The 24454-nt window shown below is 46.9% G+C and overlaps 1 protein-coding gene across 1 annotated transcript in view; it reads left to right on the forward strand.

Moving 5' to 3' along the window:
* The window catches only part of LOC138453641 (pantetheinase-like), a 395191-nt gene that overhangs the window by 287196 nt on the left and 83541 nt on the right, over positions 1–24454 (forward strand). Inside the window, exon 6 of the mRNA XM_069606674.1 lies at positions 2832–3002. Coding sequence (XP_069462775.1) covers positions 2832–3002 — 171 coding nt within the window. The remainder of the gene's footprint in view (positions 1–2831; positions 3003–24454) is intronic.

Genomic DNA, 24454 nt, shown 5'->3' on the forward strand with positions numbered 1-24454 from the left:
GGTGGGTCCTAGCAAGAAGAATTGTTGTGCAGGAGAGATGGAATGTATGGGTTAAAACGAGGAGGAAGTTGAAGGAGAAGGACGGGAGACTGTGTGGGATGGGGTTACTTCATCCATGTTATTACAAATAAAGAATGTTCCATGTACTCGTGTTGTCTCTGGCAGGTCTTTAATACACAGCACTGTGCAGGGTACGGTAAACCATACATTTTTGCATTTGCAAATACAAATACTAAGCAACTCCAACTGTATCATAAAGGGATTGTCAGAAAACGCCATATTCAGAATGAGTGAAGCACAGCATTTCGGGAAGATATAGCACAGGAAATTGAATGATTATTTGAACAAAATGCACTACTGCAGATGTATGAATACTCTCTCACTAAGGCTGATTTGCCAGAGTCCACCCGCGCAGCGGTTATCAAAGTCTTACTGAAACCTGATAAGTCACCATCGAGATGCTCCCTGCACAGGCCACTGTCTTTAATAAACACAGACAATAAAATATTAGCTAAACTATTGGTGTACCGACTACAGCTGCTGATGCCAACACTGATTCTAAACGACCAAGCAGGATTAATACTGGCCCAATCCACGCAAAATTATCTAAGAGACTATTTGCATTACTACATAATATAGACCACAAATTCCGACAGTGGTGACTACCATTGACGCGGTGAAGGCCTCTATTGAATGGCCTTTTCTCTTCAAGGTGTTGAGAAGATCAGGGTTGAGGACCCAATTCATGGGATGGATATGGCTACTGTATATAAAACACACCCAGTTGAATATTAACCCCGTAATGGAAGGCATCCAAACATATGGTGGATTGTCAGATTTTAAAATTAAGAAAAATCGTAAACGTTAGCCTTAACCCCAAAAAATCCAAACAAAGCTTAAATGGAAAGATTACAATATGAAGTATCTGGGGATAGTCATATCTACAAGAATCACAGACCCCTAACAAGATAACCATAGCAAAACCCATAACCTTCTAGAAGCTAAAGTGGAGAGGTGGATAAAACTGCTGCTCTCGCAGGCAGCAGGAATATCACTAGCGAAAATGGTAATTGTGCTAAAACTGCTACACATGTTAAGTAATGTTCCTACAATACCCTCAAAGTCCTTTGGACAAAGTGGGTGATGGTTAATTTAATATGGGTGGATAAACAAGCTTGAATATCACATTAAACACTTACACGGCCTTATGAGAAGGAAGGCCTTGACCACCCTGACCTCTGTGCATACTATCTGGGAGCACACGCACAATACGCCATGTGAGGGTATGCTGAACAGCAGGAATAACCACACTAAATGATAGAAAAAGCTGTGATACACTCAGCGGGGAAGAAAAGTACTTCATAGAAAAAAGATACAGATGGCGCGTACAACCTGTAATGCGTGGGACAAGATAGTAAAACTGGTTGGATTAGTTAGGCTATATTCCCTGAACTTCTCCATCTTGGATGTGGAAAGGATTGAAATAACATAGGAGAAAGTATTTAGACTACACTTTGAGCAACCTGGCATCTTCATGTTGCAAGATGTATACACATAAAGCTGGTCTCCTTAGAACAATTGAAAGAGAAGAGTACAGTGAACAAAAACAATATCCCACTATACATGATGGACAAAAACCTGTTGAAACACCATATATAAGGAACACACCAACCTAACACACAATAGCCCCCATGGCTAGCACATCAGAAACCCACCCACATGCACCCACCCAGATGGTATCTACGATATACAAAATCATTAAAGCACAGAAACTTTACACACAAGATGGGGTACAAAGCATATGGGAGGACTTCTTTGGGGAAACCTTTACAGATCAGCAATAGAAACTGGCATGTCTGCAAACCAGACATTTAGAGTTGAATGCGCCTTGCGACTCACTCATTACACCAGGCTTACCACACTCGAAGTAAATGAAGCACATACACCCAGACATATCCCCAAACTGCCGTAGATGCCGTAAGGGAGAGGCAAACCTTTTACAACTAGCATGGGAATGTCCTCCAGTAGAGCAGATCTGGCTGCATGTTATCAGAGCTACGAACTGCATTAGAGCGGGAATCATGCCAGTTCACCATGATTGTAGATGCTTGGTATATTTAATGCGAAGAACATGCACACAAGTACAATCCTATGCATTGTGTCCATAATAGCCAGAACCCTAGTGGTGAGAATATGGTTCAGAGGACCTACACCTACGCTGGAGTCCTGGTTACGCACATTGTCATACGAACAAAACCCAATGTGGTCTTATGCTACCGGCACGCAATAGACCTAGAGACATTTGAGCCCCATTGAGCGAATACCTCAGCCAGAAAGCGAACACAGGGATACCAGCGGGTCAGAGATGGGGGCAGACATAGACCGCAGTGGCAACAGTTGAAATAGGACTACATGGTGACTGCACTATACAGACCTGTATACCATATGGGCAGAATAGGGGGGAAATGACAATTCATCTGGGATAACTGTACGCATTGTGGGTGAAGGAGAGGGGGAATACGGAACTGATCTGTTTGTTTTGTTTATGAAAAATGTTATAAATAAAGTTTTAAAAAAATGAATATGGCAATCACTTTGCTTTGCCATTTTTGAGCAGTCTCCTGCGTTAGTGGGGCTCTCAGTCTGTTCAACGCTTGTGTTGACAACATAAAGTTAACGTTGGTACAGTTATTTCCTTGTTCAAGTAATGAGTTAATTGCACTGTTCAAAAAGCTATTTTTTTCCTTGTCAACCCGATTTGCTTTGTGTTGGAAAATGCAGAATATTACTTTTGACCAATTATCGCATGAATTATGTTCCACTCCGAACAGATCTGCACATTACTGAAGTGTAAAACCACTGACTTGAAAACATGTGGGAAACCTGCAGAGGAAAGTCTAACAAAGTTTGAATCATTCTCCCTGAGCGGCACCTTTGGCACCAAATATGTCTTCCCATTGCTCTTGTTCAGCGGCATTGAGTTGGGGAAGGAATATTTTGAGGTAGGTGGGCCTCCTGTTATTTTTCTTTTGGGTAAATTTCATTTTCAATTGTTTTAACAAAAAATATTGTTATGTTGGGAGAAGACTGCCGTCCGGTAGATCTGGAATACAAGACCTCTCGAAGACCTACAAGAGTCAAGTGTCCTCTCAAACAGGATTAGGGCTCTCTGGAATTCCTCTGCCCATTTTGGATCTGTCGGAGCACCTTTCAGTTGTAGATACTTACATACTGATAACTACTCAATATTTAAGTCTACTTCCATCTGATGAAATGTCTTAATTTGTCCATCCTTTTTGACGATCTTACTGTTAGCGTCACTTCTTTGGGAGGTGGTAGACCTTCCGCTGGGGCGAGGGCGATGCAACCGTTAACCAAAAATCCCACTGGGGGTGGTGCAATGCGGGAGGATCCCATGCGAGGGAGAAACACTCTTAAAAGGAGTAACACTAAACCAGGGTATGGGCCTTTTAAGAATCCGGGTCACTTGATCGTTCCCTGTTGTAAAACATTTCCAGGGTCATTCCTTTCTGACCGACGGTTGGGAGAGGAGAGGCTGGGGACATAGGGAGAGAGAAACTTCTCTCTCTTCTCTATCCCGAAGACGCAGACTGGACCCCGGGTTCAAGCAGCATGATACAACAGAACCGATATTGTGCTCAAACGCAACACTACCTGACCCAATGCAGGAAGTCTGAGCAGGGGACGACAGCCGGGAGAAGCGATGTCTGGCGACTGACCCCACCGACCCTGCGGGTGAACAATTGTAATAAGAGAGCACTTTGGTCATACTAGGACCTCAAAAGAGGGGCCTACCACAAAGGGAGAGGTGAACCAAAAGAAAGGAAGAACCACCGCAGAGCCACTGAACACTTTCTGATCGTGAAATCCAAGGTGACAGCAATGCTGTTCAGTCGCCCATCTCCACAACACCGTAGAGGGGTTATCTTCTTCCTTTTTGCTCCAGCGCACCTGAAGCGGAAAGGGGTATCTAAAAGGACAAATCCTGTCTGAACAAGTGTCTTTAAAAATGGTTAGCAGAGAACTGCCAGGGTCCCCTCTGATTCAGAAATTCCTTATGAAGGGACCTAAGAGTTGGAAGCATCACCATGTCCCTAGACGGTATAGCCCCTTCCAAAATTATATACAAGTTGGGATCACGGTGACACCAACATCATGTTCACATTGTAATAAGGCATGTGCCCAGATATGTCCAATTACACCCAAAACAAATATGAAGCTGGAGACCCCCCGCCCCCACTTCCAGATACCTTGAGTGCACACCAGGCAAACTGAAAATCAAAGGTACTCTCACACTCTTCTTCATCTCAGTAGAGCCTCGGCTTCCAGAATACAAGAGTTAAGTATTTAAAGGCGGTGAAGAACATCATCATCAAGTCGTACGGTTCCCAGATCGGAGGAAGAGCCGGTGAAGAACTCCCCGAACCAAGGTATTTGCGGAGATATAACGTCTGGGCGGGATCAGAAACCTAACCAAGAAACACCCTTTAGTGTAGATCACTTTCATTCTCAAGTATCTGGCAAATACCACAAGCAGGTAATACTTGTGGGACTGGAGGAAGATCCACTATTACTAAATTCCTTATTGTCCCATGCAGGACCACATAGACTTTTGAGTTTGTTTGCCTTGGAACATTTTAGTTGAACTTTGTTTTCCACACAAGAACACTTTGAGCTTTACTTTTCGTAGGAACTTTTTGTTTCATCACAAGGAGAACTGTTTGTCTCTATGAGGAGTCGGCTGGGAAGAGGGAGCCATCCTTCCTGGTTTATTGGAACATGTTTAGTGACTTTTCCTTCATCCCAACAAACTGTCAATTTTGCCTTGGAGCACAGGGGATCTCATATTTATGTTAGGTTTTGCTGTAGCATTAGGGATAGCAGGGTTTTGACCAGGACTGTTTATTTTAAGAACTTGACTGACCTGACCGCCCAGTTTCTTTTGTTAGGTAAGGAAACCACCTTAGAACAGGAATAGATAGGCATTTTCTTTTTGCGTAACTATAAAGTTTCGTAGAACATGCCTTCTATTGGTCAGTCTCCTGCTTCCTTGAATGCCACACCTTCCATATCTGTCCTACCCTTTGCAACCCTGTCCAGAATGCCTTTTAACTAGCACAGAACATGTGGCTACATCTGCTTGGCACTCAGAGATCTGCACTGGCTATACCTTTAGAAATTCACTTCCTTCAAAATAGCCTGCATCACCTTCAAGGCAATGTATGCAGGCACTCATCCCTATCTGGCAGAGAAACCCAAGCTATTAGGAGGCCATGAGATTACCATGTTGGAAGTCAAGAACTGCATACAAGAATTCAACACGGAACAGTCTACAAATCTGCATCAGGCAGACTCCCTACCTCCTAGCCTTCATAAAGATCTCAAATCTCCAATAATCAAACAACAACTTGCTAAACACTGAATTTTCTTCCCCATCACTATGCCTCCATAGCCCTCCACATATTTGTCCTCTCTTGTACAGTGCACCAATGCGTCCCAACTCAGTGTGCTCTATATTAACCCTTATTCAAACATTCATCTATATATATAAAAGTGAAAATGTGTGTGTGTGTTTGCGGCAAAGCATATGTTCCCTTTACAATTCCACACTGTTTCACCAATCTGCACCAAATTTTGCACAGTCACCTGTTCGAACCCTCCGTACATTACTGGCTACATGACATTTGGACACTCCACCCCTTCCCAAGGGAATTCAGACAAAGTCAAAATGTGTTTGTGGGTTTGTGGTTTGGCGAAGGTTGCACCAATGTTTGCACACTTACCTGTACCTATGAGGGAATAAAAGCCCAGGCAATGTAGAATATATCAGTTAGTATATATGTAATACACATAATTTTGAACTTGGATAAAGTCATGTTCCTTGAAATGATTTGAGTCCTGCATGAGTATTGGCATTGCCTAAAAAGAGGGATTACACCTGTGACAAAATTATGCACTTTTGATATAGGTGAAAGTCTATGATTCTAACCCCTCTTGGTGTACTTGGGTCCACTTTTCTAGGTGAGGAAAGGCTTTTTCTTGTCCCAAAGAAAGTGTAGAAGGAGTTGATAAAGGTGTTGGTAGGTTGCATGCTGTTCAGTATGTACAGTACGATTAGGTGTATACTCATCTCTAATACACTTGGTTTTGACCAGAGACCTAAATGTGCCTCTTTGAAAGATTCATGCATGCCTTGAACAAGAGTTCATGTTCATATGTTCTGTGTCCTGTTCCGGCTTGTCAAGGATTTTTTAGGCTATTCCTAAGGTCAAAATTAACTTGATGATAGACTATGCCATCAAAGGATCTACTGACCTTCATGGACACCTCAGTGAATGTATAAGGCTACGTTGTGCAACATTGACATGGGCTAGAAATGTGGTGAAGGGGACATATTGGGAGGGTATTTGTGATAGGATTTTAACCTGGTCTCATTACAATCATTTACTTGAAACCAAAGTCAGTCATTTTAATGATCTCTGAGTGTATTATCCACAATTCAAGTCACAGACATTGGTTAAAGAAGGCATTCAGTACTGGGAAAATACACATTTTGCGATGCCGGAAAAATTAACAGCTTTCTGAAAGTTGACAAATGAATGTCAAAGCACTAGTCCAATGTCTGAAGCACTGCAGTGTAAGGTGTTGTGTACAAAGGTAAAAGGTACAGAGTATTACATTATTTGTTTTTGATTTCGAAAAGGCCCGTCGACGGGGCGTTTCTGTAACACTATCCCTACTGTGATGTGCACTGTATCCGGGATCCTTTACACGGTGAGGTCCTCAGGTTTTTTTTTTCATCCATCGGGTTGGTCGCAATTGGCAGAGCTCTTCAAAATAGTTTCTTGCTCGTGATGGAGCATATTTGAGTAGATGTATTAATATTGTTACGTACGCCTTCCTTGCCGACACCGCTTGACCGTACCTACTAACCTACTGACTGCCGAAAAACATCATCGCACATGGCTCTCAAAGGTTCCAGAGGTTTGCCACTCAATGTCCTATGACACTTTAGGCTTCTGCCTACACAGTACGGAGAATGGGGGTAAAAAAACTTATAATTTGTTTTAATTTAGAGTTCAATGTCACCATACTATATAGAGTCTCACTGTTCACTGGCGTTAATCATGGAGAATACTCCTTTTAAATGTTGTCCCACATGCAACCGAAAATTTCCCTGGAAAGAGACACACAAATGTCAGACGTGTAAACTCTTCAAACCAAAGACTCTTATGGATTAACAGTTGAAACGCTGAGCGGTCTACATGATGTAAGGTGAGCATCAACGGAATACCTCGCCAGGGTGGAGTAATCTGGGGCTGAGCAGGACAGTCCTGGTTTCATTATTGAGACTGAAGGAGATTTCCAATAGGGAGCCTGAAGATTTCCAAGTGCCAGTCGCCAGCTGCGATCGTTAAGCGTCCCGCTCTATATGGATCCCCTAGTGACAAGGCCAAAAATATAAAACCTCCTCATGGGACAAGCTTGGCGTACAGTGCTACAATGCTGGCAAAACGTAAGCATACTACTACACACAAACATTTAATGCCCACTGCCACTGTTTCAATTCACCCGTCGAAAGGGACAAAGTCTTCAGTGGAACATTTTCTAGGGGAACACAACTGCCTAGCAGACACACTAAGCAGAAACTTGCATCAACCGTTAGAACACGAGGGGGAGCTACACTCTGACATACTAAAAAACATTTTTACACATGTGGGATAACCAAATATAGATCTCTTTGCCACAAAAGAAAGTGCGAAATGCCTAAATTATGCATTCAGGATATCAAAAAAGGAATCTAAGGGGAATGCACTGTGGATCAGTTGGCAAGGGATATTTGAATAGGATCTTGCATGAACAACAATCTCATTACTTAGGTGTTAAGCCTATACAATACGAGTGTACACAATCAGATTAACCTTAAGGCACAAAGAGCCTCATTACGAGTTTTGCCTGCAACAGAATTCGCGTTACCGCTGTGTGGAACAGCAGAATTATCACCATATTCCAAACTGGCGGGCACACGCACCGAACAATAGCTCAGCAGAATTACCACAGAAAACGGAGTACATGGCAGAATTACTGGCAATAATCAGCGTAATCTCCATTAACGCCATGCTGGTCAGCGGAATCTCATGCCGGCGGAAATTCATCATCGCGATAAAAGGAAGCACAGCGGCTACCATTTTACAAATCACAGTTCGTCTAATATCTGGACAGAGGAGTGCCATCAAAACCCCCAGATAATTGCAAAATTGTCAGGAGGAAAGGGCAGAGCCAGGGTGGCTGATATGAGGCTGCGGAAGCCAAAATTCTCAGAGTAGGAGCTTACTGCTTGCAGAGCAGGTGGTGACCCACTAAGAGGAGCTTTATGGAATCCAGAACCGCAAGACCAGCCAACAACAGAAAAACACAGTATGGGCTGAGATCAGGGACAAAGTGGTAGCCATAGGCCACGTCCAACGTGTGTTTGATGCAATGGAATGACCTTAAGGCCAGGGTCCGGAGACTAATATCCTTCCACCGCTGGGAGGCAGCTGCCACTGGAGGTGGCACAGTAGAACCACTGCAACTCACACCCTGGGAGAACATGGTCAGTGGCATCTTGCACATGGCCGGGATCGAGGGTGGGGGAACGGCCGAGATTGAAGCTAGCAGCTAGGGGGAATCTGGTGAGTCCCTGAGTAAACTACAGTCCGATACGTGGTCAACCATGCAGGCATTAACAAACACACAGACTGTTACATGCAAGCGACATGAATCCGAGCAGGAATACAGAATCCTTGTGAGGCAGCCGGCCTCACCAACATTAATCAGTGAGGCAATGGCTCTCCTTACATGATGCCCAGGCAGGAAGGGAAGAGGATGATGTAGCCAAGTATCACCATTGCAATGCAAGTGAGAAGGTACTGTGAGAAACCTGAAGGTGTCTCACCCGCTAGTGCCCAGGAATCTGTCATCCACGTGGCCAGGACACGGCCATCGCTATTGGAACCAGTTCCTGGGGGTGGACCTGTCCGGGTGGATCACCTGGATGAGGGGTCTTCGGGAGTGGAAGTAGGACACTGAAGGGGGAGATGCGGTATCCCGTTCCCTGTAACACCCTTTCCCCATCCTACCAAGTAGGATACCTAGAAGCTCAACCTCCCACGCCCTTTCCTGAAACACTTTCTCACGGACAGTTCATTGTGAGTGACAACAAACTAACACCATAGCTGTATAACTCACATGTCCCAACACCATGGTCAGGCAATTACTGATCATTTGTATTTGTATTTTATTTATTTATATAGCGCACCTGGCCCAAAGGCATCCGGGCGCGTCACTTAACAAAGAAAAACGTAGTACAGATTTACAGATAGTATACAGGATTACAGGTAGGATACACAATCACAGTTAAGGATATCAAAGATGCATATGTACAACAGAAAATAATAATTAATTCGGCCTGAGCATAGCGGTGGTTAGCGAGCAGTCTGACTCAAGGGGTGGTCTTAGGCAGATAGCTAGGCTTTTGCCTGCCTTTTGAATGCTGGGAAGGAAGCTTCCGCTCTGAGAGGGTTAGGTAGTGAATTCCAGAGCTTCACCGCCAAAACTGAAACATATCCCCACGGATCTCTGTAGGTTAAAGTGGGGTATAAGTTGTAGTTAGACTGGGCGCTTCTAAGGGGTCTGTTGGAGGTGTGGATGGTAAATCTTTTGGCCAGGTAGCTACGTGCTTGATTGGCAAGGCATTTGTGAGTAAGTGCTATAGTTTTTAGAGATACTCTTTGTGTTACTGATAGCCATTGTAGAATCTGTCAGGTGTCAGAGATGTGATTATTCCTGGGGATGTTTAATGCAGCTCTAATACCATTGTTTTGAATAATTTGTAGATTGTTAAGGTTGCCTTGGTTAGTACCCAGATAGAGGGCGTTGCAATAGTCGATTTTGGACATTAGCAGAGACCTGGCTAGAGTAGTACAATTAGCTGGTGATAAGAAAGGGCAGCAGGCTGGAATGAGCTTGCAGGTATATGCTGCAGTGGAAGAAACTGAGTTGGTTTGCCTAGAGAGGGAGGAGTCGATATAAATGCCTAAGGTTTTAGTGTCCTTAGTGATTTTAATGATGTTGCCATCGATGACGAAGGATTTAAATGCGGGGTCAAGTTTGTTAAGTCTTTGATGGGTGCCTAAGATGAGGAGCTCTGTCTTTTCATCATTCAGACAGAGTTCATGTTGCGCCTTCCATGCTTGGATGACTTGATAGATGGAGTTAACAGCAAGTGTGTCAGTTGTGTGGTCACCAGTGAAGGGTATGAGTATCTGGGTGTCATCCGCATAGTTGGTGTAAGTGACACCCAGATAATCCAGCATATCGACAATTGGCTTTGTAAACACATTACAGAGTGTAGGGGAAACGCAGGACCCTTGTGGTACCCCACATGTGACAGGTGAGGGTTCAACGGCCTCTGAAGGGGAGAAGACCCTCTTAGACCTGTTGTCCAGGAATGAGCTGATCCACGCTGTAGCTTTGTAAGAGAAGTGGGCAATAAGTTTGAGGTGTCGGCAGAAGATTTGGTGATTTACTAGGTCGAACGCCGCAGATAAATCAAGTAGGGGTAGAAGAGCAAGTTTGCCCTTATCTTTAATGTCCTCAATCTGTGTTTTGAGATCAATCGGGGCTGTTTCGGTTCCATGATGCGGACAGAACCCCGATTGTCTAAGTCCCAGGAGTTTGTTGGTTTCCAAGTAATCTTGCATCTGCATTGACGCAGCTCGATCCAGGATTTTTAGCAGGAATGGCACTGTAGTGATGGGCCTGTAGTTGGTTGGTATGTTTGCATCCAATGAGCGTTTTAGAAGAAGCAGGATTACCCAGGCGTCCTTCAAGTTATCGGGGACTATCTCTGTGCTGAAGGAAGAGTTTATAAATGTGGTAATGAAGGGTGCTAGATTGTGGGAAGCCTCCTTGATAATAGGGGCAGGACATAAGTCACCTTGGCAGTTAGAAGGTTTAAGGTTGTTGATAATATTCTCTACTTCAGTGATAGTGAGGGGTGAGAAGCTAAATGGTTTCTGGGGGTGGAGGCTGGTATTAGTTCTTGTATGATGAGATTTGTCCTGTGGGTCGAACTGCAGACTAGTTTTTTTATGGTTAATATTTATTTGGAGAGTAGCTATTTTTCCAAGGAGCACCTTTTGAATATTGGGGCACCTGGTGCTATCTTTAATGCAAGTGTCAGGAGGGGATACTGGGAATTCCAGTTCTTTTAGAATTTTGAATAGCTCTTTGGTGTTTGATTTGGCTTGTTCAATGCGCTTGTTATAAGTGTCTTTTTTCGCCTGAAGTATAGCCTCCTTGTAGCCACAAACCTGAGTCCCATCACACTTCCCCACACAGATAAAAGGCGGAGCACGAACGCACGCTCTTGGCAAGGAAAAGCACACGAGGAAGCAGCAGTTTCAAGGTGGCAGTTTAACACTAGAAGAAAGGCTGCAAGACCAGAGAGGGCTGCAAGGAGGGAAGTACCCTTGACCTCTAGAAACAGTTATTCTCACAAGCCTTGGAAAGTGATAAGCCAAAGAACGGGAACTGAAGCTTAACAGTCCTACACTGTGCATCAAAGGTATCCAGGGCACTCCCGTGTCACTAACCCAGGCCGGGAGGAGCGATTGCCGCTGTGGTACTGTCCTCAGCTCCTGCAAGAAAGCTGCGCCATTACTAGCAGCACAGCCGGTGAGTAAGAGAAACTGATATAAAATCAACTTGGGCTTGAACCAAGGTTGCAAGCGACAACATGGTATGAAGAAATCCACAAAGGACATTGACTGAAATTGGAACTGTAGCCTCGTGTCGAAGAGGCCAGAGTGTGTGCTTGGATTGAGTGAACCGTCTTGCCCCGTGCTGAAAACGTGGGGAAGGCAGAAAACGTGGGGAAGGCAGGCCAACCGCTGGAACATACTGACTTATCATTTTGTGACCACTTCTTTCTTTTGCATGAGCATTCCCCCACACTATTTGTAAATTAGCAGTAAGGATTGGAAATAATTTATTTTTAGTACAGGCCCTGTTATTTTGTCAAGACTCCACTAGGACTGCATTATTATTATTTGATGGTCGTAGCTTGCTCGCATCTGTAGATTTAGGTTTACATAGGCGTTTTTCACCCCCTTGGGAAATTTCAATAAACACCTGTGCTCTATTGTGTTGGTCTGTCTTCGATACCATGTCTTCCTTACAGTACAATGCACATCCACGTTGCACATCACAACCACCCCTTGCCTGCACACTGGTCACCCATGCACAGGGGACACAACAATCATGTAATCATTTGTCAAGCCCATGTCCATTAATATTCATCAGTGGATGTGTGTGTCAGACCCACATGCCCATCAACTGCAACGCACCATGTAGACACACATTGTCATACCCATGCCCAACATGACGTCCACCTGACTCGCACACAACGAAATGCACTACAATCACCTGACCGCACTACCAGAAAACAAGCATCAACCGTCCCGATGCACATTTAGACAGAACACTCTGTAGGACAACCCATCCCAGGGTTGCACGTCTGAACCAAGCGGGCCACCCCACACCTGCCACATGGTTGCCCAGATACAATGCATGCTACTAACACACTGCCTGACACATAATAAATGCACCCCTAAGAGGCCCAACACACTGTGATGACAACATACTACGAGTGACAGTGAATGTTGTATCGCCATGCACCTCAGCACCAAAGTGCGAACACACATTTCAATACCCCCACCCCCACAGGCCCTCAAGACACCCAGGAAACAACTGAGGTGACCAGACCACCCATGACACCAGCATCAACCAGTCTCAGCAAGCAGCCAGGCCAAGGCAGTTCGGGGAGCGGGAGTGTGCCACAAAACAAAAGGCGCCATGTAAGCATGCCATCTACGAGCAAACCCACTGTCGAGAAGGTCACGGCCACAAAGCCTCCACAGCACCCAATCATGGAAGCTGCGCCACCAGCAATAGGGTGAATGACCACTTCAGCTGTGGCAACTGTAGACTCACACGTGAGCCAAAGTGGGGACAACAGCCTACAATGCCAGCAGGCCACTGCAAGCACTGCAGACGTGCTGGCTGAGTGCATCCCACACATCGAGCCAGCCACAATCCCCCATCCGCCAATTCTCCCCGTAATCCTCCCCCCTGTGCAGCCTCTACCGGCTGCATTCACCACCGTCCCATCGGTCATCCCGCTGTGCTCTACATTATGAACAGGAGTACTCCTCAGATGGGCAGGCCGAACCTGCTCGCCGTTCAGCGCACCATGATGTCCATGGAAGTGGACATTCACCACAGCCAGTGCCGGGCCACACACTGCAGGAAATCTGGGATCAGCTAGACAGGATGGAGCAGAGGCAGGCCAAGATGTGCGCTATACTGCAAGAACAAGTGGAACATTCCTAGGCTATGCACAATTGCATAAAAAGGGCATCTAGACAGTTGTCCAGGTCAATAGATTGTCTGTGCAGGAGCACAGTGCACAGCAATGCCAGCCAGTGTGTCACGAGCCAGAGGGTGAGGGAGCTTGCAGAACAGTTGTCGTCCTCCCATGAGGCCATGGCCAGGGCCATTCACCTCACCATGGACCATCTCCGGGGAAGCGGGCAGGGGAATTCGCAGTCCACTACCCTTACTGAGGGGTCTTTGCCGAGTAGTCTGCCCAAAGCCTGCAGACAAAGGGGAAAAGAAGTGCTAGTCGCAGATGGTGTTGGGGCTGCTAGGGTGTGGTGAGGGAGATGGTGTTGGGGCTAGGGTGTTGGGTGAGAGATGATGTTGGGGCTAGGGTGTGGGGTGGGAGTTGGTGTTGGGTCTAGGGTCTGGGGTGGTAGTTGGTGTTAGGGCTAGGTTGTCGGGTGGGACTTGGTGTTGGGGCTAGGGTGTGGAGTGGGAGATGGTGTTGGGGCTGGGGGTTCCTTGTTTTGATCATTAAACACTGTTGAATCATGATTATTTGAAATGTTTTTATTCAATGGTGTTGAGACACGTGCATTCTGTGCATGTCTGGGCTGCATGTGTGCCAAGTCACAAGAAATTGTCCATGAGGTCCTGGCAGACCATTTGTACTTCCCCCACATGACCCAGGTATGTCATGTGGTGCCATGTTTACACTTTCAACGTCTTCCTCATCTGAGCTAGGGGGTAGAATGGGCCTCATCTGGAGGCATTTTTATGTTTCTTCGTATGCACAAGTTGTGCATCATTGTGCATATGACTATTATATTGCCTACTTTCTCTGGGCTGTACATGAGGGCACTGCCTGTGTGTGGAAGGCCCCTGAATCTGGCTTACAGCAATCCACATGTGCACTCAATGTATGGCCTGGTCTTCCTCTGTGCCAGGGTTTCTCACAGGTGTCATCAGCCATGGTAACTGCGGGTAGCCAGCGTCACCTGCGAGACATGAAGGGACTGTGTGACGCATGGCGGTGCGTGGGTTGGGGAGCATGTATATGGCCCTGGTGTGTTTACCCCTATGTGTGCAACTCGGTGCATGTGTATGGTGCACCTTCTGTGCAATGAGGTTGATGGGACTTGGCCTACATGGTATACTTGCAGTCATTCACATTGTGGGAGTCGACAGTCATCAAGTATTTATCAATGCAAGGTCATCACCAATGCACTTGTCATTTATGATGTGACAGTAGGCTATGTACGGACCATGATAATGCCTTCATGGGTTTGACGGGAGCCCTGCTTGCGTTCTGCTACCTTGCATGGCAGGATGTCCTGTGTCGTCACATGAGTTTAGTCTGTGTACTGTGGTGGGTCAATCAGGGTTCTAGGCCTGTTCTGTGAATTTCTGTTGTTGCTTCATGGGACTTGTAGTTGTTTCACATTGCTACTCTTTAAGTACCCCATCTGTGTGACAGTGATTTCAGTAATCTGCTTTGCCTACTACCTACCCACAAGCCCGGTGAGCTGCCCAGTGTGTCTGTCCATGTACGCTGGCAGGCTGCTGTTCCTCAGTATAATGGCATCCTGTGTAGCCCCAGGGTGTAAGACGCACCAGTGACTGATTGTAAGGTCCAGATTACATGTCATTTGTACATTCATGGAATGGTACTGCTTCCTGTTCCGGTATGCCTGTTCCGTTGCCGGGAGGGGGGAACAATGCCACATGTGTGCAATCCAATGCCACTATGGTATTGGGGAAATGGACAATGGTGTCGAAACGTGCCGTTGCCGCATGCACCTGTGCCTTGCTGATGGGCATGGAGATGTGCTGATGGGCATGCCTCATGAGCGCACCCAGGACTTGGTCCAGCACTGTGACGAAAGTGGGCTATGACATCCTATGCAGTGTCGCATCTGTGTGCTGGAATCTGCCCGTACCACAGAAGTGTAAGACTGACACAAGCTTAAGCACCGGGAGAGTTGGGGAGGCGGGGGGTAGCTCTGATTGCAATGGCACTCTGCAGTTCAGCCTGGATCAGGGTGAGCAGCTCTGTGATGGTGGGACGGTCCAATCAATATAGGGTAATTATTGCTGTCCGTCAGTGTCCATGGGGATTGGCGGGCATGTGGTGTGGATGCCCTCCGCAGCACACGTCTCCTGTGCCTTTGTGGTGGCTGTTTCCTTCCCAGCTGTGGTCTTGCGTGCTGCTATAGCTGGATGTATAGTAGGAGGTTGTGGATCTGCTTGTGGCTGCATGTTGCGTGGATGTGTGTTTGGGGAAGGTGTGGCCCTTTTATGCTCCTCCTGAGTGGTTCTGGTGCACCTGTGCCTTGATATCTGGCACCTGTATGCACTTACCTCCACCTTTTTGGTGGAGGTAACTGTGCAGTGTTTTTTGCTGAATTGCCGCCGATTTTTCGAGGTAATTCTGCTGATTTTGGACTTGTAATGTGGAGGAAATGGTTTTTTATTTTTCGGAGGTAGTTCTGCCAGCGGAATTAGCCCCAGCGCTAATTCGGTCAATTCTTGGAGGAATTACCACCAGAGGTAATTCCGACAGAGGTAATTCTGCCATGGGGGATTACCAACAACTTTTCTGTATGTCGTGATTGGTAAGTAGTGGTAAAGTTGGCGCAGGAAGTGAGTCACTGTTTCTTTCATATATGACATATATGACAATATGGACATAAATCGGTTGGAGTCAGTCCCCATTCTCTTGGTCTTTAATATATTTACTGGCAAGCCCTCGTTTTTACAAAATGTCACAAAAGTATTAATCTGTTTTTTTTTTAACCCAACAGGGGTTTGTGAGATCAAGGCTGCATCGTCAGCAAAAAGGAGTATTGGGCAGGACCCTGAGCCCAATGTTGGGGCGCCAGTAGGGATAGCTAACAAGGCCTCAACGGCTCTGTTTGTATATAGATTGAATAGAGTCAGAGCCAGCATGCATCGCTGACACACCTCTTTTTCTATGCTGAAAGATGCTGTTGTAGAACATCCTAGACCCCATCCAACCCTGGCGTGTGCTTTCATGCAACAATTTGATTGCATTCAGCATTTGGATTGGTATATCAAAATTTGTCAATCTTGCCCATAGCCTTCACCCTGGAATTTCATAAAAGGCTCTCTGCAAATACACAAATGTCACAAAGAGAATCATCTTTCTTAGACATAAACACTTCTGGATTAGAAGATGTAGACTAAAGACCTGATCTGTGGTGGAAACCCTGTCCTAAAACCCTGCCTCCAAGTGGCTGAGGCAGTTATTGTTCTTGGTCCAGCTTTTAAGATGAGCTAACAATACCCTTGCATAGATTTTACCTGTGGCATCCAACAAGGAGATGGGACGAAAGTTAGCAGGATCCTTTCACCCCCGCCCCTCCTTCTTGTAAATTGGAACAATTTCTGTATGCCTCCAAGAATCTGGTATTTTACATGTAATGTTGATATCATTAAAAAGTCGAAATAGAAAAGGGCCCCAGATTAGGGGTTCGGATTTGCAATCCATAAAGAGTGCTTTATTACTCTTTTGTGCTAGTAAGGAGGTTGTTACCTCCTCCAGGGTAATCAGTAATTGATCATCTTTAAACAGTGGAGGTATGTTGAGGATTTCTATGCTGAGTTCATATCAAATGCTCTGGTTTCGCAATATAAGGAGCTGAAATTATCATACCAGGATTGCTCAGGGATAGTACAATGTTGGATCTTGGTCTCCTCAGCCCTGCTGGTTGAAACCAACTTCCAAAATAGAGTAGTTTCTCTATCTTGTATTGCGCATATTAATTCACTTCACTTGTGTTTAGGTAGTCCTCACAGTTTGTAGATCCCCAGGTTCTTGGATAGAGGGGTTTTTAACATAATACAAAAGCTCTTGTTTAGCTTTTTTACAATCACCATCAAACCAATTAGGTTTAGCCAATGCTTTCCGGGCAACTGTATGGCTTGATTTGCTGGCATAAGGGGAAATCTTGAGGGCTATTTTATGATATACCTGGAGGACCATACCCAGTAACCATTGCTGGTTAGAGAGCGTAAGGTCCAATAAGTATAGGATTGCCTGAAAGATGTTGGATATTGTATTGCCCTTGTTCGTGTTGTCCCATTTTATAGATATCTTAGCATGCCCTTCCAGGCTAATCAGAATAGAGTCTATGTGACCACTCTTGTCAACATCTGGATAGGTGGAATTTATCTGTTTGAGTTTAAGGGCGACTATGATCACTATTGACTCTAGCAATGACACTAAAATCCTTCAGTAGTTCTATGAGTTAAGTCCCAATAAAATGTAGTTGATGTTAATACTACTGGAACCCTTTATGTATGTCTCTGTGGCCGGTCTGCCACTTAAAAATCTTCCATTACAGGCCCTAAGGCCAAGCATTGCCCACCTGTGAAATTTCAAGTGCATGTCCATGCTGATTCCTAGGCCACTTGGCCACCAAATCTGGGATGTCCTAGAATTCATCTTCTTCCTCCATACACTGCGTCATCACTAAAAGTGGTTCAAAACGTCAATTTGCCCACCTTTGAAACTAACATGCCCGTACAACATGTTACGGAATCAGGGATTAATCCTACATCCTTATACTAAGACAACCAGCATAGCAGCTTCGCTCATGAAGTCATATAGTTTGGACATCTTAATCTGTCAGCTAGATGCATGAAATATTAAAAGAAGCATGTATGCCTAACACCAGACACTGCTACTTTAACAAATGGAAAAGTTTTGTAGTGTGGTGCAGAAAGTCAAATGTCAAACCAATTGATTGCTCGGCATAACATATAGTACACTACTATACTTGTTGGATTCAGGTCTAGTTATTAATTCATTAAAAGAACCTTTAGCTGCCCTGTCTGAAAATACAACATCGCAGAGCAAGGTTTCATGATGGAAAGTCCCAGTCGTAAAAGCCTTCATGGAACAAGTAAAGTGGCTTTATCCTCCATCTGCTAGCCCACCTTAATTTGGAATTTAAATGCTGTTTTAAGCAAGTTCATGGGCCCATGTTGTGAGCCAATGCATAAAGCAGGCCTCAACGATATCACTTATAAAGTTGTTTTCCTTATGTCCATTACATCTATTAGGAGGGTAAGTGAGCTTCAAGCATTATCTATGACAGAACCTTTTTTCACAATAAATAAAAGCAAAGTTGTCTTAAGAACGCATCCTCGGGAGGCGGGGGGCATGGCTCGGAGCTGCCGCGATCGGCATGACTTCCTAGGAGCTCCTGTCTGGACCAACGCGCCGCAAGCAACAGCACCGGTTCCAGACCCTGTTAAGAGCCACAATTAAAGCATATTGCATGGGAAACTCTGCTGGAGTTATCTCCCGAGTGGGTCCCCGCTCTGCTGCCGATTTGCCATGATTAGGCTTATTTTCCTAAATGGGGCCCACTCGAGAGCAAGATGGCGGCCAAAATCTCAGAACCGTGAAGAGCAACTGTGAGGGGGAGGGGCAGGCGAGCCAAAGCAGCCAAAACCGGCAAATGATCCCAGCTCGCTCGCCCGCACTGCCGTAGTCCATCCAGCACCTCGATCCAGGAGCCTGCAGCAGGAAACACAACACCCTGCATCTGTTACCAACCAGAGTGAGCCCAGCGCCGGGGCAAGGAGACGAGACACCCCAGCGCACACCGCAATAATGCCAGTTGAGATCCGCTGTCCCGGAGCCTCTCATCCCTTCTCACTTACCTGGGTCCGACGCACCATCCCTCCTCCGACGCCTACCTGGACTTGGATCCGATCATCCACTTCGCCTCACAGTCCCAACAGTGAAGTGTCCGCACCCGGCTCCAGAGCGGGGCCCTGAGCGGAGAAGGGAGCAACTCACGGGTGGCCACCTGGAGCCTCTCAGCTCCTCCCTGCCAACTGCTGTGGCCCGCCCTGCGATCTGGGGGGCTGGCCCTACAGTGAAGTGATGCCCTGCGGTTTCCCACGAGGCATGGCTGTACCAGCATAGCCGGACAATCCAAGGCTTCCGGGTGCACCAGCCCTACTCCAACTAACTCCATTATCCAGTAAGCCGACACAGCAGGCCCCCATCCGGCTGGTCACCCACAACGCTTGTTCCCCAGCAACTCCAGCTTACAGCTCAACTAACCAGCATGATTGAAGTCCCTTGGGGCAGACTGGAGGCCCAGCACTCACAGGAGGATACACCAACTCGAACTGCACAAGGTGAGGAGCGGGGGGGGCAGTGGGGCCCATCTGAGTCTGCCCAGCTCCCAAAACTCCTGCAAATTAGGCCTCAGACTCCATCCTTAACGGGCATCATCAAAATGACTCATCCAGACTCGGTTGTGTCCTCGAACCTTACCCCCCTGCAAGCTGCCTCCTCACCCCCTACAAGTGCCCATCAAATAGCTCACTGAGTTCCATCTCAACCAGCAAAAGGCAGGATCTACATATTTACAGCTCCCCTCCCCATCTGAGATCCCACGGCGGAGCATGAGAGGGTAGGAATCAAGTGCTTGCCCCCAAGGTCCTTTCCTGCGAAGTGGAACCAGAAACTTTCCACAGAGTGTGCAGCGACAAATATCTATTAGCTGCAAAATGTCAAAAAGTATGAAGGCATCCAAACAAACCGACATTGCCGCCCTAATGTCCAGCTCATCCGCTGAAAGGTCCGAAAAGGGGGACCCGCCAGAGGACTCCACCAATAACACTACGCCCGCAACATCCGCAACAGCTCACAGCCCATCACAAATGGTCACAAAGGCCGATCTTGAAGATCTACTATCGGCACTGACCAAAGAAATCCAAAAAAGCACGGAAGAGGTCAGAAAAAAAATCAACTCTCTGGATAAGAGAGTGGGGGAGGTGGAACGTCGAACCGCCAAACGTGAATCCGAGGTCTGCGACCAAAGATTTAAAGATGAGCAGGACAGGGACAGAATTACAGCCCTAGAGGCGAGATGCAACCTCCTAGAAGCAAAACAGGAGGACACAGAGAACCGGTCCCGAAGGAATAATATTTGCATACGAGGGATTCCATCCTCCATCCCAGATGCAGACCTAAAAAGTTATGTCTCGGATCTGCTTAGGTTCATAATCACCCTCCCGGATGAATTGCCCCTGGAACTGGACCGGGTGCGCAGAACAACCCCTGGGCAGGCATCCACTCCCCCAAACCCCCCCCCCCCCCGGACGTTCTAGTGAGAATCCACTTTTTGCAAATCAAAGAGGAAATCATACCCAAGGCAAGGCAAATGCGCCAAATCAATTTCCAGGGGTCCACAATATTGCTCTATCAAGACTTGGGGAACTCCACTCTTCAAAAACGAAAAGCTATACGATCACTCACGGAATGGCTGCGCGAAAGGAAGATCCCATACCACTGGGGATTCCCGACCTCGGTCAGATTCATGTGGAAAGGGCCCAGAAGCAAATTCAATCACTGAAAGAGGCGGATGAACTCATGGGCCATGGGAGTACAGATAGGGAGTCGAATCCGAAGAATCAAACCAGGCTCCTCCTAGAAATTCCTTTGGTAGGAGAATGGTCAAAAGCTGGCAGACGACGCAGGCTCCGCGGTCCCCCCAAGAAAGACTCCAACCCGGGATGATCAATCATCAACATTACCAGTGAAATCAGGCTCTCGAGCCCCGGGCAACTTTCCTTTTCGAGTCAAAGATCCAAAGGCAGAGGGAATCACACAGATTGCAATGAGACAAGCTCCTTATAACGAGGAATCCCTTCAGCGAGAAATGCCTACAACTATCCTAACAGTGCGGGAGCAATGTTCGAGCTCCAACATATTTCATTTCAGCGGCCCAGTTGGACAACTTCTAACACATTGGTGCCACCAGTTTTCCCAGTGGCAGTACGATGACGTTTCTCCTACCAGTTCAATTCGGGGTTGGGGGGTGGGGGGGAATGGGTTATTGAAGGACCTGTCCAAAGCTGGGAGTTCCGGTTTGCCCAAGATCCGGCCTCCCGATCAGCATCACAACATGTCATAGCAACAACAATGTCTATACTACACCAACACAGCAGCATCGCTTCTCTATCAAAAACACAGCTCCCGGTGGGGGACACAGAGCGAAGCATACCTAACACAAAAGTAAAAGATGATGGGTGACACAAGCGAGGTAGTAATCCTCTCATGGAATGTCCAAGGCCTGAATTCCCCAAGAAAGCACAGATCAGTGAAACAAAGACTGGGGCAACTATCTGGAGATATTGTTCTCCTCCAAGAAACTCACCTGCTGCAAGAAGATGAATGTCTGGTGAGATTCAACAGGTATAAAAAAGCTTATTTTGCCACATCTGGAAAGAAGAAAAGAGGGGTGGCAATACTACTAAGCGACAGAGTCCCGCTATCAAATATCACAATAAGAAGAGATCCGGAAGGTCGCTTTCTCCTACTCAAGGGCTTTTTCGAGGAACTCCCCATCACCATCATTACAATCTATGGCCCCAACACGTCCCAAGCCAACTTCATCTCAGACCTAATCCCGACCATCCTGGCATTCCGTGAAGGGCATCTGTTCATGAGCGGGGAGTTCAACTCCATGCCATATCCCCAATTGGACAAAACTCTTCCCCCACAAATGCAGACTTTGTGCAAGCGCTGTCCCTAGCTAAACTGCTCAGAGAAACGGGATCTGTCGACGCCTGGAGGCTATTCAATGGAACCTCAAGAGACTACACTCACTACTCCTGTGTACATAAAGTATTCTCAAGAATAGATCTCATACTAATCTCCGGAGTGCTGTTCCCATGTCTAAACAAGGCAGAAATCCACACCGGCATGATATCGGATCACGCCCCAGTCTCCGCAAACCTAGTCATATCGGGACAAAAACACCCTATTCAGAGACAATGGAAACTAAATGACTCCTTTCTGCTAGACAAATGTTTCAGAACGAAGGTGGAAGAAATGATAACCAACTACTTTAAGGAAAACACAACGGAGAATTCCCCCATCAACATCATTTGGGACGCAATGAAAGCAGTCATCAGAGGATCCCTAATTAGTGCGGGGGCAGAACAGAGAAGAATCTCGAACATTGTGGCAGCCAAACTGGAGGAAAAGGTAAACCAACTAGAGGACGAGCTGAAGGTACGCAGCTCCAGGAAAACAGAGAGAGCTCTGAGGAAGGCCAAAATAGCCCTAGAAATGCACTGCGCTGAACGAACTGCCAAATCATTAGCCTTCACGAGGCACTTCTATTATAGTAAAGGAAATAAGGCAAACAAAGTGCTGGCGCAAAAGCTGAAAAAGATCCACAGCTGAAACAACATTCTCAAACTAGTGAGGGAAGATGGGAAACTACACTACTCTGAGGTGGATAAAATCAGCGAACTAATGAGATACCATAAAACCATAATGTCGGGGAATCCCACAGTATTAGACAACCTGCCAGAATATCTGCGTACTATACCCTCCCAAAGTCCATCCCAACTAGAGTCCCTAGAATCACCCATCACCACCGAAGAAATCACTGAAGCCATTAAATCTCTCAAATCCACCGCACCAGGCCCAGATGGCCTATCTGCTAACTTCTATAAAAAATATGCCAGAATTCTAGCACCCCAGATGGCAGCCCTATTCAACACCTTCCTGTCCTCAAGATCGGTCACTGGATCAATGGCAGAGTTGCTCACAGTCCTGCTACACAAACCTGGTAAAGACCCCAAACAGGCGACCTCTTACCGCCTGATTACACTCTTGAACAACGATGGCAAGATTTTTGCCAAAGTGCTGGCCGGAAGGCTGGGATTGGTTCTACCAATCCTAATTGACCGTGATCAAACAGGATTCATTCCGGGTCGAGGGACCCAGGACACCATCAGGAGGACGATAAATATCATTGAAAGCGCCCACAAATTGAAGGTAGGAATGGCGGTTATATCCTTGGACGCTCACAAAGCCTTTGATTTGGTGGATTGGGGGTATATTCGGGCTGTCCTCGAGCATTTTGGCTTCGGCCCAAATTTTATCACATGGGTAATGGCCAACTATCAAACTCCCACACAACTACGGGTTAATGGCACTAGGTCTGTTGCAATACATATATCCAGGGGCAGTAGACAGGGATGCCCACTCTCACCCCTAATCTTCGCCCTATCCATAGAGCCTTTCATGGCAAGAATAAGACAAAACATTAGGATAAGAGGGTTAACTGTGGGAGACGAGGGGTGTGGCTAACTGCCATGTAGAGAAAACGTGTCTCAGGCAGCTCCGCTTGATGTGCCCATTGAACTGCTGCAAACTTAAGCTACAAATTACAAAAGCGAACGAAAATCACCACAAATGCAGATGAATGCCTAGAGCACCCTTGGCCGAAGTTTGGAATGGCAGCGATCCACTGCTGAGACACCGCACCGTGTGACGGAGAACGACAAGCCCAGGAAAATGGTGGCCGCCAGGTGATCCGTCTCCTTGTCAGACCTCGCACCTGAGATCGTAGACGGCGCGAGCTTGCCTGGACCTGGGAGCACCCATAACCCGCTGGAGTGGCGCCACCGGCGCTGAGGGGGATCGGGTGCCTTGCACCGCGCACAAAGAGTACAGCAACCCAAGCACATAGGGACCCAGACCTGCTCCTCACAGACGCTGGCCTGTGGGGGCGAGGTGGGCGGCTGCGGCGCCGGCTGCGGACCTCGCGGTGGACCGAAGCGTAAGAAGGGAGAAGCCCGGAGCGTGCCCGAGATGCTGTGACCGAACAGAACAGCACACCGGACCACGGCCGAGACCCCGGGCTGGCGTTCCAATAAGCCCTGCAGTGCTGTCAGAAGAAACGGCGTAAGGAGTTAGCGGGAAACATCAACATATAAGCGGCGCTGCCCCGCGGGAGCCTCCGATTACTGGACACATACATCCTGCAGCCACAAAACGCTCCCAGCACTGGGCACCACGCAGTGATAGCACGCGGTCCACAGTGATTCATCGCGACCACTGAAGTCGGCCCTGAACAAAATTTTAACACCCTGCTGGTCAGTACCGGTGCGGCCTAGACCCCGGGATAGCGTTCCAAGAAGCCCTGCAGGACTGCCCAAA

This window comes from Ambystoma mexicanum, chromosome 4p, assembly GCF_040938575.1.
Source record: "Ambystoma mexicanum isolate Mex_15411 chromosome 4p, UKY_AmexF1_1, whole genome shotgun sequence".
Lineage (NCBI taxonomy): Eukaryota > Metazoa > Chordata > Amphibia > Caudata > Ambystomatidae > Ambystoma > Ambystoma mexicanum.